Here is a 17,458-nt window from a genome sequence, read left to right as displayed (position 1 = left end):
CTCATGAGAACATTATTTTCCAGCTAACCTCTGGTGCCTGTTTGTCTCTACCCCCACCCCACATGCCTGGTTTTGTATGGACAGAAAAACTACCTGGGACAGATGAGCAACATGTGTTACAAAAATAGAAAGGCTGTGTGTGTGTGTGTGTGTGTGTGTGTGTATTTTATACACACGTTTGTAGTTGATGTATATGTACGTATATATAATATATATGCATTTTTTCAGTTTTACTGTCTGATACACTTCCATTGCCTTGAAAAGGCTCGGGAATAATATATCTATGTAAAAAGAATTGAGCTTGGCTTATGTATCCTTAAATAGGGCAGATTCTAGGGCACTGTTATTAAAAATATTTTTGGTGAGTAAGATCTTAAAAGTTCAGATCCCAAAAAACACCATAATGATCACGGATATCTACGTGATTAAAAAAAGAGTCCTTGACTCTGGCAATTTTCTCTAAGAATTTATCCTAAGGATATGGATCAAAGATTAAGCTACAGTGATGTTCCTCACAAAGCTATGTATAATGGTTAATAATCTAAATGTCCCACACTGTAGAATACATCACAGTACATGTGTTACACATGTACACATTAAGTAATGGGAAGATGAGACAAGGAAAAGATGGGCAGAAGAAGCATTTTTACAGCTTATCAACATAGGAATAATTACCTTAACAATATGAATAATTGATTTTCCTTTCTTTGAAAAAAATTTCCTAGTGCCTCAAGTCTTACATATCATGATGGTTAACAACAGGATGGCAGCTTTGTTGGTGGTGGAAGAATACTTATATACTTATTAATGAAGAAGACATTTCCTTAATTGTCACCCCAGGCAGATCACTGACAGCTACCTTACTTCCCCTGTAATTCAGACTTATTTTTAAAATTTATTAAGAGCCTTTTATGTGTTTTATTAATGTTGTAAGTATACTACAAAACTTTTTTAGAACAAAAAAATTTTTTTAATGTTTATTCATTTTTGAAAGACAGAGAGAACAGAGCACAAGTAGGGGTGGGGCGGAGAGAGAGGGGGACGCAGAATCTGAAGCAGGCTCCAGGCTCTGAGCTGTCAGCACAGAGCCCGACGCGGGGCTCGAACTCATGAACGGTGAGATCATGACCTGAGCCAAAGCCGGACACTCAACCGACTGAGCCACTCGTGCGCCCCACAAAACTTCTTCTAAAGCACAATTAATAGGGGAAAAATGGTTTCAATTCACAACCTCTTTGGGTGGAGGCATCTGACTCATACTTATCTCAAACTTGTTTCTTCCCAAATGCTTTCACATATGCATTATCCATTCCACTTACATCACTAACTCCATGCTGCCTGACATCCACTGCATTACGTACAATGTAATCAAAGGTATATTACATATAGAATATTAAATTGGGCAACTTACCATAATCTGTCATTTCAAAATCACCATTTATGTTTTTATTGTATGCCACAACTTCTTTTGGAATACTTTTCAACAGTACACTTCTATAGACCTACAGGTTAGAGTGGAAAAAGACTGCTAAGTCATAAAGATGCACAGTTTAAGCAAAACCAAAATAAGAACAGAATATCATGCCAGTTAAAAGGTATTTGTCTGTATTGGTGATAATCGAGGGCAAAATGTTACTAGGCTGGTAAATATAGATTATAGCAACCATCTTAGTAGAGGGGATATGGAAACAGAGCCTACCACCTAATACTGCCATTCTAGTTTACAAAAACTAAACACTGATGAGCAGGTTTTGCCAAATAAAAGCAACTTCAAATATCTGAGCTTGTTCTTCCTTTTAATTCCTTGCATAAGAATCATTTGATCTCATTAAGGCTTGTTTTCCTACTCCCGTCGCATTCCCATCTCCTTTCAGATGGTCACATGAAAATCTGTTTCCCTTCCTTCTTCTAAATTCTTTCCTACCTCCAAGACAGCTGAAAGGCATAATCCATTTCCCCTCATCCTATGGGTGGTAGGTATGAGAGGATATTTAGGAAGCTATGGCTCGGTCCACTTTGGACCCACACTAACTTCACCTTAATGATCTTTAGGGATAATCTGGACCTTTCTAGAATCTGTTCCTGAAGGATTTTTCTGAAGAGGTCCAGACACTCTTAGCCTATCAAAGGATATAACAAATGCTTGTACTTGGCTCTTCCATGTATTTTAGAGCTTAAAGAAGTGAAACTCTATGTGGGGCTCTCTTAGAAGGGGGTGTGACTACCAGTACTTAAGCATGGGATATCTGAGTAGCTACATCACATCACATCTCTCTTCCTAAGATGGCAGATCACCAAGGCTAGAAAAGAGGTCATTATGCTCCCTAGAGCTCAGCAACTAAGCTCCTGAGTGGTCAAAACCTTAAGGTAGCCCAACTTTATGTTCTTCAGCTGTAATAATAACAATATGGAACTAATAGTCCTTAAATACTTACTATGTGTCCGGCCACTAGGCTAGCATTTTATATTTCCATGACTGAAAGGTTTTATAGGATTTTTACCATGGCTATTATAAAATGACATTATCAAATATGCTTGGTATCTATTTAAAGATTCAAACATTAAGATTCTTAGTAGGTGGCAAATGAAGCTAGACTTGAGCTAATAAATCCTCAAATTTCACGGGATTTTAAACATCATTAGAGAATCAAGTCCCACACAATTAGAGAATATTATTATTATTATTTAAATTTATTTTTTTGGTAATCTCTACACCCAACATGGGACTCAAACTCATGACCCCTGAGATCAAGAGTCACGTGCTCTTCTGAGCCAGCCAGGCATTATTATAGATGATTTTCATTAGATTATTTATTTTAAAGTTTACTTATTTTGAGAGAGAGAGTGCGTGTGCAAGTGGGGAATGGGCAGAGGGTAAGAAAGAGAAAAAGGCAGAGAGAGAAAATCCGAAGCAGGCTCTGCACTGTCAGCGCAAAGCCAGATGTGGGGCTCCCACAACCCTGGGATCATGACCTGAGGTGATATCAACAATTGGACACTCAACCAACTGAGCCATCCAGGCACCCCTAGATTTTTTATTAAAGTAGGCTCCATATATTATGTGGGGCTTGAAATTCACCACCCTGAGATCAAGAATCTTATGCTCTATAGATTGAGCCACCCAGGCACTTCCCTTCATTAGATTTTTTTGTGAAAAATGTCCCCACTCAACAAATGAACAAATAAATGGAATAGGAAAACACATGACAAATATATGCAAATATATCGATGAGTATATAAACAGCCGATTTCCTGGCTTTTACTGAAATTTTCTTTAGAGTTTAATGATATCCACTAAACCAAAAAATCTAAAGTACAGTAAAACTGTAAAAGAAGTTTACCTTTTCTATGACTTGTCAACAGAGAACTAGTACAAATCTATTTTTGGATGGGAGGAAAAATGTTACTCACATGACTGTTTGCCTGGGGCTGATTCCTATAACTTTTCATTATTTCTTGAAAAGTTCTTTCTTCTTTTGTTACCTAAGGAAAAGTAAATTCTGCATTTATCTGTTGCTCTTAAAAGAAAAATGGCTCTGAACAAAAGCTTCAATTATAGGTTGGCAGTGAGAGCAGTCCTGCAGAAAGTCATTAACCCCAGGCCAGTCCATGACTAAAAACCACTACCATTTATGATTTTTACTACCTTTAAAGTTCAAGCTTTGTGGCCTGTGGGGACTCAGCTAATAGCTTCATTAATCAAAAGCACTGAGATTGCTATGGTATAACTTTACTGAAAATACATTTCTTTTTATAAAAAGAATGATAGCAGAAAACTCCGATCTGCTGCATCCCCTGCAGTCTCTGATTTTACTGACTTTTAAAGTACCCTCTTAAAAGTAAAGTAGCCACTTACTAAAGGATAAAAAATGTCTTATGGTGATTCACAAGAAAAATGAACAATTATTACAGGATTAGGTTTTTAATATTTTAGGACAGACTATATGGTTTCTAATACTTAGACAGAAAAGTTATGGTGGAAGGAAGGAAAGGAAGGAAATGAATTGGTGATCCATAACAGTATCCCTTCCAGTCTATTTGTTATTATAAAATTTACTTAAATTACTCCTTCTCTCTGCTTTACTGTCCATTAGCACTAAACCTGTTCTTCCATAATGATGAGCTAAAAATGGCAAAGCCTGAACTCTGAGAGTTCCATGGAAAACACAAAATATTAGGTAATAACATTTATTACTCTCTATTTTGTATAGAGATCTTAAAGGCATTGTGAGAGAGGAGTCAAAAGGAGTATGAAAACATGTCCTCTGCCTCAAAAAGCTTAAGAATTAGGTCTTAACTATGTACATCTGCGAGTACTGCCAGTGTGGTCAATATGGTTCAGACCAAAGTTATAGATGATTGTTTCAGGTATATCAGAATTTTAAAAAGCAAGTAAGATATACTATTTTATGAATGAAAGCATGTTGTAGCACCTAGAAAGTAAAATGCTTTTCTGAGGTGGTGCAAAAAATCACTGGAAAGCAGTATATTAGAGAAGCTATTTTATCAAGTATGAGTTCATTAAATTATGAAATAAGAAATCCTAGGGTGCCATTTGTTAATTGTATAACTGACCAAGTTACTTTCACCTCTGGGCCTCAATTACTAACCTACAACATAATGATCATTTTATTGTAAAGTATTAGATGAGAGGGGTCACAGCGATGGCGGTAAAAATGATGTTCACATTAACAGTATGGAGAACCATTTATACAAATGGTTTCTAAGACCTTTTCCAATTTCTTTACAACCAATGTATTCTTATGATGTGGGAAAGCTGATTATTACAAAATGAAATGGAGAGTCCAGAAAATAGATGCAGTAGCTGGAATTTACTACTTAACAATAGTGGGCATTTGAACAAACTAACAATTAAGTGCAAAAGATTTTCACTTTGTGCTTCAAAAATGGGTAACTAGGGCAAAGAGCTTCCCCCAACTTATACATTACCTTTGCCATGATGTAAAAGGCACAAAGAAGCAGCTGATCCAAATGTCGGTCTTTCATTAGATCAGGGCAATGAACTAAAGTGAATTCAAAACATGTCCATATCTTCCTTCGTAACTCATTTGAAACATCCAGTTTTAAACATAAATCTCGTAATCGTACACTTGCTAAATGATAGACCTAAGATGGAAGGTAGCACATTGATGCAAAAAAAACCAGTAAATAATTCTTCGAATTTATGTCTTACCATGAACATGGGCTTTCAGGCCAAGATTAACAAATACCTAGTCTGTTGATAAATGTATGTAAAATTACATAAAATTTCTGTTCTATAGTACTAGTTCACTGGCAGAAGACTTCAATTCTCTTCAGAAGACTGTCTTAAAAACTCTTTTGGAAAAGATGTCCTCTATCCTGTCATCTATGTAAAGTAAGAAACACTAAAATGCGAGATTTACTTGCATCATGATCATTATGAATACATACTTTTTCAAGTGTTCAGAAATCCCCATACCTTTTTTTGTTCAGAAAAGATTACTAGGAAGTCTAAAATGTCAGATAATAGGGGTGCCTGGTTGACTCAGTTGGTGGAGTGTGACTCTTGATCTTGGGGTTGGGGGTTCTAGCCCCATGCTGGGTGGAGAGATTACTTGAAAGTAAAATCTTTAAAAATTTTTGAAAAAAGTCAGATAATAAAGAACTAAAATGTTTTCAAGAATGAGTCAGAAAGCAAAACCATTTAAAAAACCTCCCCTATATTCTACACTGTTTTTATGAGCACATAAATGGAATATTAAAGTAAATGAGATATAAGGTTTTTTGTTTTTGTTGTTTCTAAGTACATCAGAGTAAATTTAGTTCAATGCCCTAAACCTTTCATGTACAACTTTTATACGAATTGATAACTAATGCAAATGACCTGAAGGTCCTGCAAGATTCTAAAATGGCTTCCAATCATCCAGGAAGCATTATGTTTTACTGTTTTAAAAACTGGTGACCCTGCTGTGGTATTCCTAAATCACACTATTCTGTTTGAACTAAGTCTTCAAATTTAAATGTTCAGGGAAAAAGAGTCAGGCATCCCTTACAGCAAATTATCTTTGGGGACACCTGGGTGGCTCAGTTGGTTGAGCATCTGATTCTTTTTTTTTTTTTTATTTAAAAAAAAAAATTTTTTTTTTTTTTAACATTTATTTATTTTTGAGACAGAGAGAGACAGAGCATGAACAGGGGAGGGTCAGAGAGAGGGAGACACAGAATCTGAAACAGACTCCAGGCTCTGAGCTGTCAGCACAGAGCCCGACGCGGGGCTCGAACCCACGGACCGTGAGATCATGACCTGAGCCGAAGTCGGCCGCTTAACCGACTGAGCCACCCAGGCGCCCCAAGCATCTGATTCTTGATTTTGGCTCAGGTCATGATCCCAGGGTCCTGAGATTAAGCCCAGTGTCAGGCTCTGTGCTGGGCATGAAGCCTGCTTAAGATTCTCTCTCTCCCTCTGCCCCCTCCCCTGCTCTCTCTCAAAATTAAAAAAAAAAAGTATCTTTGGCAGGAAAATAATCCACAAATAAGAGTTTAAAAACAAATATAAACTATCCAATACACTAATCTGATAGAAAGTCAAATGGTAGACTCCAAAGCCACAAGTGATTCATTTTATAGCAAATTCATTTTTTCTGCATCCTATCCCCTTGTTTCTAGTCCATCTGGCCAGAAGATAAACAGAATCCATTTGGGTCAGTGCAGTGGGAAAGATGTCAGAACTTTACATTTGTCACAGAAAATAAAAGATAATGGCCCTAGTTAAAAAGATTAAAAATAAGTCATTAAGTAATATTTGTTAAGTATCGTTTACAGAGTTGATCCAATGCCTTAAAGAAACACATACTCTGGAAGTCTGATTCTGACAAAAAAATTCAGAGTACATTCTATTCAGTCCTGGAACACCAGCACCACGCTGAATTCAGCATAGATAATAGCTGCAACTTACTCAAGGAATGGTTATTTTGAATTCACTATAGATACGGACACATATGTTCTTTTTTTTTTTTAACGTTTATTTATTTTTGAGACAGAGAGAGACAAAGCATGAATGGGGGAGGATCAGAGAGAGAGGGAGACACAGAATCTGAAACAGGCTCCAGGCTCTGAGCAGTCAGCACAGAGCCTGACACGGGGCTTGAACTCACGGACCGCGAGATCATGACCTGAGCCGGAGTCGGACACTCAACCGACTGAGCCACCCAGGCGCCCCACGGACACATATGTTCTTTATACAGACATCCTATTCTCTTTTAGGATAGAGTTTTTCTAGTTTCTAATCTATGTCAAACAGGTTATAATTAAATGGAAAGAAGGATGCCTGAGTGGTTCAGTGGTTCAGTCAGTTAAGTGTTTGATTCTTGATTTTGGCTCTGGTCATGATCCTGGGGTTGTGAGACTGAGCCCTGCATTGGGCTCCTCAATGAGCATGGAGCCTACTTGGGATTGTCTCTCTCTCCCTCTGCCCCTCTCCCCAGCTTGCACTCTCTCTGTCTGTCTGGTCCCTCTCTCAGATAAATAAATGGAAAGAAAAAAACCCAAGATTCTGAAATAAATGCAGAATTAAAAATTCAGAACTAGGGGCGCCTGGGTAGCTCAGTAGGTTATGTGTCCGACTTGATTTTTGCTCAGGACATCATCTCACAGTTTGTGGGACTGAGCCCCACATCGGGCTGTGCACTGACAACGCAGAGCCTACTTGGGATTCTCTCTCTCTCCCTTCCTCTGTCCCTCTCCTGCTCGTGCTCCCTCACTCTCTAAATAAATAAATAAACTTTAAAAACAAAAACAAAAAACAGGCCTTATATAGGCAAAAGGTGGAGGCAGTAGTCATGGAGGCAGAGTAGAGGAGGCAGTGGGAAGTGGAGAAAATGGCAAGTCTCTCAAGAATTATGATTAAAAAGACTAGAGGAAATAAATTTAAATTTGCATCAAAAGTAATTTGGAAAGATAATTTCTTAAAATTTTTAAGTCTTAAACCCTAATCACAATGCTAAGACAAAAAACAGTGCTTTCTTTTTCCTTTACAATTTTTTTTAACGTTTATTTATTTCTGAGAGAGAGAGTGTGAGTGGAGTAGGGGCAGAGAGAGAAGGAGACAGAATCTAAAAACAGGCTCCAGGCTTTGAGCTGTCAGCACAGAGCCCGATGAGAGCTCGAAATCAGGAGGCTTGAGATCATGACCTGAGCTGAAGTTGGAAGCTCAACCAACTGAGCCACCCAGGCGCCCCTCCTTTATAATTCTTGAGAATGGGCTAGCCAGCCATGTAGTTATGGAGTAGACTACAGACGTACTTTCAGTTCTGGGATTTATTTTAGAGAAGAATCATGTTTGGTTATAAAAATCTAATTAACTTACCTGTCTTATCAGAAGTTGACAGTGCTTGTAAAAATGGGTAGGGCAAATTGAAATTATTTCTATGTTAAATCTTTCAGTCCTTTTTCATTAATACTACAGTAATGTATGTATTATAATGGAAATTGGTCAAATCTTAATTTAAAAGGTAACACAGTAAGGGGTGCCTGGGTGGCTCAGTCCATAGAGCATGTGACTTTTAATCTCAAGGTCATGAGTTTGAGCCCCACTTTGGGAACAGAATTTACTTAAAAAAATAAATAAAAGGTAACACATTGGATTTATGATAAAAACTGTGTAGCCACCCAGTATTCCACCAATTTTTATAACAATTCTTCAATAATTTAAGCTTATCTGTAAGATCCAAGAAGCACCTGTCCCACAATGAACTCTAATCTACAGCAACCTAACACAATGTAGTTCTACTAAATTTCAGAGGATGGCTAACTGCTCAAAGTGATATAAGAACATAAGGTGGTAGGATATATAAGTTATATCATGAAATGGAGTCACACCATATAAGCCTGAGTCAAACACAGTTCACCAAAATCATAATGTTTTCTTAAGAGGTCAAATATGTTTCTTTTAAAAGGGTAAACGTATATTACCTGATGTCAAAGCTGACAAAGATACTACAAAAAATATAGACCAATATCTCATGAATATTGATACAAAAACCCTCAACAAAGTACCAGTAAACTGAACACAACAGCATACCCTAAAAGGATTTTACAGTGTGATCAAATTATGATTTATTCTTGGGATGGAAGGATAGTTTAACATAGAAAAACCAATTAGAGTAATATACTACATTAACAGAATAAAGGGAAAAATATGATTATCTCAATTGATGCAGAAAAAGCAACTGACAAAATCCAAAATGCTTTCTTTTTAAATTTTATTTTCTAATTTAAAAAAATTTTTATTTTACACAGTGAGAGTGTGAGCTGGGGAGGAGGCAGAGGGAGAGAGAGAGAGAAAGAGAGAGAGATAAACTTAATCAGGCTCCATGCTTATGGCAGAGCCTGATATTGGGCCTCAATCCCGTGACCCTGTGATCATGACCTGAGCCGAAATTAAGTGTCAGATGCTCAACTAAGCCACCCAGCTGCCCCCAAAGCCCCCCCTTTTTTCCCCATAAAAACACTCGATGAACTAAGAATAGAATAAAACTACCTCAACATGATAAGTGCCATATATGAAAAATCCATAGCTAACATCATACTCAAAAGTAAAACAAAGAAAAGAAGAAAGCTTTTCCCCTAAGATTAGGAACATGACAAGGATGCCCAATTTCAGCACTTTTCAACATAGTACTAGAAATTCTAGCCAGAGCAATTAGGCAAGAAAAAGAAATATAAGGCATCCAAACTGGAAAAGAAGTAAAATCACCTCTGTGTGTAGTTTACATGTGTAGAATACTGGAAAACTCTAAAAAGTCCTTAAAAAACGTGAGAAATAATAAATGAATTCCATGAAGTTGCAGGATACAAAATCACACAAAAATCTCTTTCATTCTTATACTACCAACAATGAATAATCCAAAAATAAAGAAAATGATTTCATTTATAATAGCCTGAAAAAGAGTAAAATACTTAGGTATCAACTTAACCAAGTATATAAAAGTGTATACTGAAAACTGCAAAATACTGCTGAAAGAAATTAAAGAAAGTGCAAATAATAAAACACTGCATGTTAACTAAAAAACAAAAAAGCAAAACAAAAAGCTCAAAACACAAATAAATGGAAAGACACCCCATGTTCATGGACTGGAAGACTTTTTTTTTTTAAATGTTTACTTATTTTTGAGAGGTGGGGGGATGGGGGGGGGTGGGACAGAGGATCCAAAGTGGACTCCATGCTGATAGCAGTAAGCCTGACATGGTGCTCAAACCCACGAACAACAAGATCATGACCTGAGACAAAGTTGGACACTCAACCAATTGAGCCACCCAGGTGCCCCTGGACTGAAAACTTAATAATGTTAAGATGGCAATACCAGTCAAAACAATCTACAGATTCAATGCAATCCTTATCAAAATCCCCATGATGGGGTGCTTGGGTGTCTCAGTTGGTTAAGCATCCAACTCTTTTTTTTTTTTTTCAACGTTTATTTATTTTTGGGACAGAGAGAGACAGAGCATGAACGGGGAAGGGGCAGAGAGAGAGGGAGACACAGAATCGGAAACAGGCTCCAGGCTCTGAGCCATCAGCCCAGAGCCCGATGCGGGGCTCGAACTCACAGACCGCGAGATCGTGACCTGGCTGAAGTCGGACGCTTAACCGACTGCACCACCCAGGCGCCCCAAGCATCCAACTCTTGATCTCAGCTCAGGTCTTTATCTCAGGGTCGTGAGTTCAAGCTCTGTGCTGGGCTCCATGATGGGCATAGAACCTACTTTAAAAAAAAAAATCCCCAAGATGTTTTTTGCCGAAATAGAAAAATCCATTCTAAAAAGAAAAAGAAAAATCCATGCTAAAACTCGTATGGAATCTCAAGTGACTCTGAATAGCCAAAATAATCTTGAAAAAGAAGACAAAGTTGGAGGTTTCACATTTCCTAATTTCAAAACTTACTACAGGAGTACCTGGATGGTGTAGTCAGTTAAGTGTTTGACTCCTGACTTTGGCTCAGTCATGATTTTATGGTTCATGAGTTGAAGCCCTGCATCAGGCTCTGTGCTGACAGCATGGAGCTTGCCTGCTTGGGATTCTCTCCCTCAAAATAAATAAACTTAAAAAAATTTTTAAAAAGGAAGGAAATTCTGAATGATGCTACAACATGGATAATCTTGAAGACTTACGCTAAGTGAAATAAACCTGTCACAAAAGGACAAATATTGTATGATTCCACTTATATAAGGTACCTTGAATAGTCAAATTCATAGTAGAATGGTGGTTACTAGGAGCCAGTGGTGGGGAGAGAAATGGTGAATTATTGTAATTGTTTGGGACAGAGTTTCAGTTTAGGAAGATGAAAAAGTTCTGGAGATGGATAGTGGTGAAAGCCCCTCGACAATATGAATGTACTCAATGACAGTTTTGTACTTAATGACATTTTTGTACTTTTAATTTTTTTAAATGCTTATTTAATATTTTTGAGAGACAAAGAGACAGAGCGTGAGCAGGGGAGGGACACAGAGAGAGGGAGACACAGAATCTGAGGCAGACTCCAGGCCCTGAGCTGTCAGCACAGAGCCCGATGCAGGGCTCAAACACACGAACCGTGAGATCATGACCTGAGTCGAAGTCGAACGTTTAACTGAGTGAGCCACCCAGGCCCCCCGACACTTTTGTACTTAATATACACTTAAAGATGGTTAAGATGGTAAATTTTATGTCCATTTTACCACACACCCAAAAAAGAAGGCTAAAATTGCTGTTAATCTTTCTTGCATTGATTGAATAACATTTTATTTTCATTTTTTAATTTTTAAAAATATTTATTTTTGAAGTTTATTTATTTATTTTGAGAGCGTGAGAGAGAGAGAGGCAGGCAGAGAGAGAGGGAAGGAGAGAACCCCAAGATGGCTGCATGCTGCCAGTGCAGAGCCTGACGGGACACCGAATCTCACCAAGTGTGAGATCTTGACCTGAGGTGAAATCAAGAATTGGACGCCACAACTAAGCCACCCAGGTGCTCCTTAAATATTTTAACTAATCTCTACACCCAATACCCAATGTGGGGCTCAAACTTACAACCCTGAGATCAAGAGTTGCATGCTCTACCAACTGAGCCAGGCGGGTGCGTCAAATGAGATCTTTTTAGATGTCATAAAATCACATACCTTTCTATAAAACAGTGCTAAAGACCCAGTTCTCTTTGGTTTGCTTATTCCAGCTGTATGTGCCTCTTGTGCTTTAGTCAGATGGTTCTGTTTTGGAGAAGCACCAATTAATGACTGAGCAGTAAGTGACACAGGACTCTCGACTTTGGACTCCTGAGTTGTGTTCATGGAAACTGGTATCAGTGTGATCTCTCCAGCATCATTTGCAATACCTAAATGTATAAGCAAGAATTCTATTTTAGAAATAAGTTGCATGTGTTCCAGAAAAACTGTCAATTATCTACCTACCTACCTACCTACCTACCTACCTATCTACCTAGCTATCCAAACATAGGAATAGGTTAGAAAAGAGGAAAGCTACAAAAATTGTAATTCTAGGTTATAACACTCTTGTTTTCTATTTCTGCTCTGAAACAATGTTTTCTTTTGAACTCTTAAGGAGATGTTTGTAATTAAGAAAAAAGATTTTTGCTTAACACGCTCATTTGTAAAGCTCAGATAAGAAAATAAGTCCAATGAAAAGGGTGGTAAATTCATAAAAGTATGAAAATTCAAAAACCAGTATAAGTTCAAAACAAAACAAAAGGTGGAATACAGAAGATTTTTAAGGCAGTAAAACTATTCTGTATAATACTATAATGGCAGATATATGTTATCAGACTTTCATCAAAATCTATAGAAGTGTACATCAAGAGTGTACTTTTATGTAAATTATGGACTTGGGTCATAATGTGTCAATGTAGGTTCATCAGTTGTAAGAAATACACCATTCTTTGGTATGTTGATGGTGATGAGGTCTGTGTGTGTGTGGGCAGTGGGTATATGGGAAATCTCTATACCTTTTACTCAATTTTGCTGTGAACCCAAAACTGCTCTAAAATAATAAATTAAAAAAATGGTATAGGTTAAAAAAAAAAAAAAAACTGGATCAAAAAGGCCATGTGATTCAACCCAGCAAGACATTTCTTAAATTACTAACCAACTCAGAAAAAAAAAATAAAATAAATACACTAAAATGTTACCGTGCAATGGGATTGTAACTTTATGTCCCGTTGTCCCTGTGACTATGGCTGTGGCCATAGTTAGAAGACTTTGCCCAGGTGAAATTGATAGATTTTCAGCAGTAATGCTTGAAGAAGGAGCAATTTTCAATTTTGTTCCTTCTGTTATGATCCTGTCCATAAGTATTTCTTTTGGGGGATCTTCCCCAAAAAGTCTTCTCTTAGCACTCCCTGCAGTAGGAGAACTGTAGCGTTCATGGACAGAAATTGGAGACAACGGTTGCATATCTAATAGAGAGAAAAATAAATTTAAAATAGTTTGATATGTATTCTAAAATAATAAATCAGGTTCACTCATTCACTCAAAAAATAGATACTGAGTTACTATATGCTAAGCAATAGGTATTCAGCAGTAAATAACACGGCTTCTATCTTCACAGAATATAGAGTATAGCAAAAGAGGTATGAAAAAGTTACTACATGTGAAAATTATGATAGCTTATCTTCCTGGTTTCTTGAACCTCTGCCTACTATTAAAGGAGCAAAATATTAAGGGTAAAATAGAAGCTGAGAGGTAGAATGAGGTGACCACTAAATTTGAGCAGTCCAATTAGCTTCTGTCTCCCAATCTTATCTAGTAAATAACATCTGAGAAGGAAAAATCAGTGATTTGGTTCACAGTTTTGCCCCCTCCTACACACCCATACTTCAAGAAGCTTAAGGCAGTAGCTTCGGCTTTTTCTTTTTTTTAAGTAGGCTCCACGCCCAACATGGAGCCCAACATGGGGCTTGAACTCACAACCCTGTGGTCAAGACCTGGGCTGAGATCAAGAGTTGGACGCTTGACCTACTGAGCCACCCGGGTGCCCCTATGGCTTTCTGATTTAGTAGGTACAGAATCATCTTTTATAAGCTCACGAGAAGATAAAGATGAGCAAAGGTGATAAGACTCTGTTTAACTTGCCTTAATCTGAGGGTTGGCAGTAGTGTGTTGATTAAAAGATTATAGATTATATTTAGTTTTCAATGCTATCCTTCCATAGGAGTGGCTTTCCCTATATACCAAGTGTGTAAAGGTTCTCCTAGCCCCTAAAAACCCTACATCTTTTTCCACAATCCTTCCCCACTTTCCCTGACCCACTGATTCTTTACAGGTATATAATATACTTTTTATCTTTATCTATTTATTTTTTCATGTTTATTTTTGAGAGAGGGACACAGCATTACTGGAGGAGAGGCAGAGAGAGAGGGAGACACAGATGCAAAGCAGACTCTAGGCTCTGAGCTGTCAGCACAGAGCCCGACATGGGGCTCAAACTCACAAACTGTGAGATCATGACCTGAGCCAAAGTCAGACGCTTAACTGAATCACCCAGGTGCTCGTATTTTTTATTTTAAAAGTTTTTTTTTAAAAGTAATCTCTATACCCATTGTGGGGCTCAAACTCACAACCCCAGATCAAGAGCTGCACACACCACTGACTGAGCCAGACACTCCTATGGTATGCTTTTTTTTTTTTTTAAGTGTACTTATTTATTTTGAGAGACAGAAAGTGGGAGTCGGGGAGGGGCAGACAGAATCACAAGCACTGACAGTGCAGAGCCCAATGTGGGCTTCAACCCCACAAACTGAGATCATGAATGACCTGAGCTGAAGCTGGACGGTTAACCAATGGAGCCACTCAGATATCCTACCTATAATGTGCTGTTTAAAGTGAAAGCATTTCAGGGCACTTGGCTGGCTCGTCAGTGGCACATGTGGCTCTTGATCTCAGGCTCGTGAGTTCGAGCCCCATGTTGGGTGTAAAGATGACTTATTAAACATGTTTACAAGGTATAAAAATAACTTCTGGAAATGATTTGACAGCTCTCTGTATGAGAGGAGAAACAGTTATGTCTTAATAAAAATCTCTGCATATTTCTGGGGCTTATGAAAACAGCTCTGATTTCCCAACCTCAGTGGCAGATAGAAAGTTCTGTGGTAACTCCCATGATCACTTAATAGGAGTGTACCTGGATCCTTTATACATAAGAAATCCAACACAGCCCTTGAATCTGACTAGGAATGTTTAAGCCGACATTTCAAACAATTTTTTTTGAAGTTTATTTTTGAGAGAGAGACAGAGTGTGAGTGGGGAGGAGCAGAGAGAATGAGAGACACAGAATCCGAAAAAGGTTCCAGGCTCCAAGCTGTCAGCACAGAGCCTGACACAGGGCTCAAACTCACAAACCGCAAGATCATGACTGCAGCTGAAGTCGGACGCTTAACCAACTGAGCAACCCAGGTGCTCCTAAAGCTGACATTTAAAGAGAGGGTTCATAGTATAGCCATGAGGTTAGCTGCAAACCCCTTCAAATTATCTTTTGTTAGCACAGAAGTGGAAAAGATACAGTGAACAACTCTTTACATTTAATAAATACAGAAATTAATATTATGTCTTTTTCTTCCTAGAGTCAAGGCTCAATATTGTTTTCTAAGGATTTTCCATTATTTGATTCTCTTGCCTGAACCCCTATGAGAAAATACTTTTTTCTTCTACTTATAAAAATAATATGGGGCGCCTGGGTGGCTCAGTCGGTTAAGCGTCCGACTTCAGCTCAGGTCACAATTTCGCGGTCCGCGAGTTCGAGCCCCGCGTCGGGCTCTGGGCTGATGGCTCAGAGCCTGGAGCCTGCTTCCGATTCTGTGTCTCCCTCTCTCTCTGCCCCTCCCCCGTTCATGCTGTGTCTCTCTCTGTCTCAAAAATAAATACACGTTAAAAAAAAAAAATTAAAAAAAAATAATATATGCCCTATATGTTCACAGCAGCATTGTTCATAATGGCCAACAAGTGGAAATAATCCAAATGTCCATCAACTAACGAATGAACAAACAATATATAGCATATCCACACAATGAAATATTATTCAGTCATAAAGATGAAGAGCTGATATATGCTGCAATATAAACAGATCTTTAAAACATGCTACATGAAAGAAGCCAAGCACAAAGGCCACATATTATATGATTCTATTTATATAAAATTCTAGAATAGGCAAATCTATAGAGACAAAAAGCAGATTGTAGTTCCAGGGGATTGGGTGGGGGAACTGGACAGTGACTGCTATTGAATATGGGGTTTCTTTTCTGGGCTGATGAAACTGTTCTGGAATTAGATAATGGTGAGAATTGTAGAGTCTTATGAATATACTAAAAACTACTTAACTGTACATGTTAAAAGGGTGAATTTTATGGTAGGTGAATTATAACCCAATGAACAAAAGAGCTCACCGAAAGAAAACTCTTAGAATACCAAAAAACTGTAATATAGAAAGTAACATCCACTCAAAACACCACCATCTGGAGAGAATCATATTTGGGTGACCATTATTCATGATCTTAGTTCTGAGATGTCTAGCTAGGCTGTAAACACACACACACATATATAAAATATAAATATATATGCATACATATACATATATATATTACAGTCAAGGATGCATACACATATGCACACATTCTCACACAGACTGTTCATACTTTGTTCAGTTCCAATATGCAAGAATTTAAGTTACCATAGTTTAGTTAAAATAACAACAGCCTAACAAAATGGTTCAAATTTCAGTTTCCATGATGTACTAACTGTAACTGCATAAACAAACTTTAGTTTACAAATCATTATATAACTAATAGATGTGAATCATGATCAGTAACTAATCATGTTAATTCTTTCAAAGTCTGTCACTGATTGGTCAGGGCACATCTGCTATTCAATTCATGAGCACAGGAAAGCATACAGTTATGTTGTCTCTTTGTCTCCAGTGAAAAACCCTATATGACATTTTATAAAAACAGACACATGAGGGGAATCATAAAAAAAAAAAAAAAGTACGGGGGTGTTGGGGTGGCTCAGTCGGTTAAATGTCTGACTCTGATTTCAGCTCAGGTCATGATCTCACGTTCGTGGCATCGAGCTCCACATCAGGCTCTGTGCTGAGCATGAAGCCTGCTTGAGATTCTCAGTCTCTCTCTCTCTGCCCCTCTCCCCAGCTTGTGCTCTCTCTCTCTCTCAAAATAAATAAACATCAAAGAAAAAAAAAAGAAACCTTAAAAAAAAAAGAAAATTGCAACAAAGAAATGAAAGTGATAATACTGAAACTGAAATTAATTTAGAACATCAGTAAAGTTACAGAAGGAACAACTGACTCTGGGAATACTGACACTGACACTGTTCAAGAGATTAGATACACAGCCTGAAGAACTTCCTGAAAGTGAAATTCGTTGACATAATTGAAGAAAGTTGTTGAGATTAAAAGGATGAAGATATCCAACAGAAAGTGATGATG

General features: G+C 37.7%; 1 protein-coding gene across 4 annotated transcripts in view; it reads right to left on the bottom strand.

Annotated features, from left to right (window-relative positions):
- RBL1 (RB transcriptional corepressor like 1) overlaps positions 1 to 17,458 on the bottom strand; it is a 60,062-nt gene that overhangs the window by 9,070 nt on the left and 33,534 nt on the right. For all 4 annotated transcript variants that reach the window (XM_027070042.2, XM_027070043.2, XM_027070045.2 and 1 more), the window contains 5 exons: positions 13,155 to 13,421; positions 12,133 to 12,344; positions 4,951 to 5,127; positions 3,412 to 3,483; positions 1,412 to 1,502 (listed from right to left, as the gene is read on the bottom strand). In XM_027070042.2, coding sequence (XP_026925843.1) covers positions 1,412 to 1,502; positions 3,412 to 3,483; positions 4,951 to 5,127; positions 12,133 to 12,344; positions 13,155 to 13,421 — 819 coding nt within the window. The remainder of the gene's footprint in view (positions 1 to 1,411; positions 1,503 to 3,411; positions 3,484 to 4,950; positions 5,128 to 12,132; positions 12,345 to 13,154; positions 13,422 to 17,458) is intronic.

The sequence above is a fragment of the Acinonyx jubatus genome, chromosome A3 (genome assembly GCF_027475565.1).
Source record: "Acinonyx jubatus isolate Ajub_Pintada_27869175 chromosome A3, VMU_Ajub_asm_v1.0, whole genome shotgun sequence".
Classification (NCBI taxonomy): domain Eukaryota; kingdom Metazoa; phylum Chordata; class Mammalia; order Carnivora; family Felidae; genus Acinonyx; species Acinonyx jubatus.
Note: the sequence above shows the minus strand (reverse complement) of the source record. Positions and strands in the feature narration are given on the sequence as shown.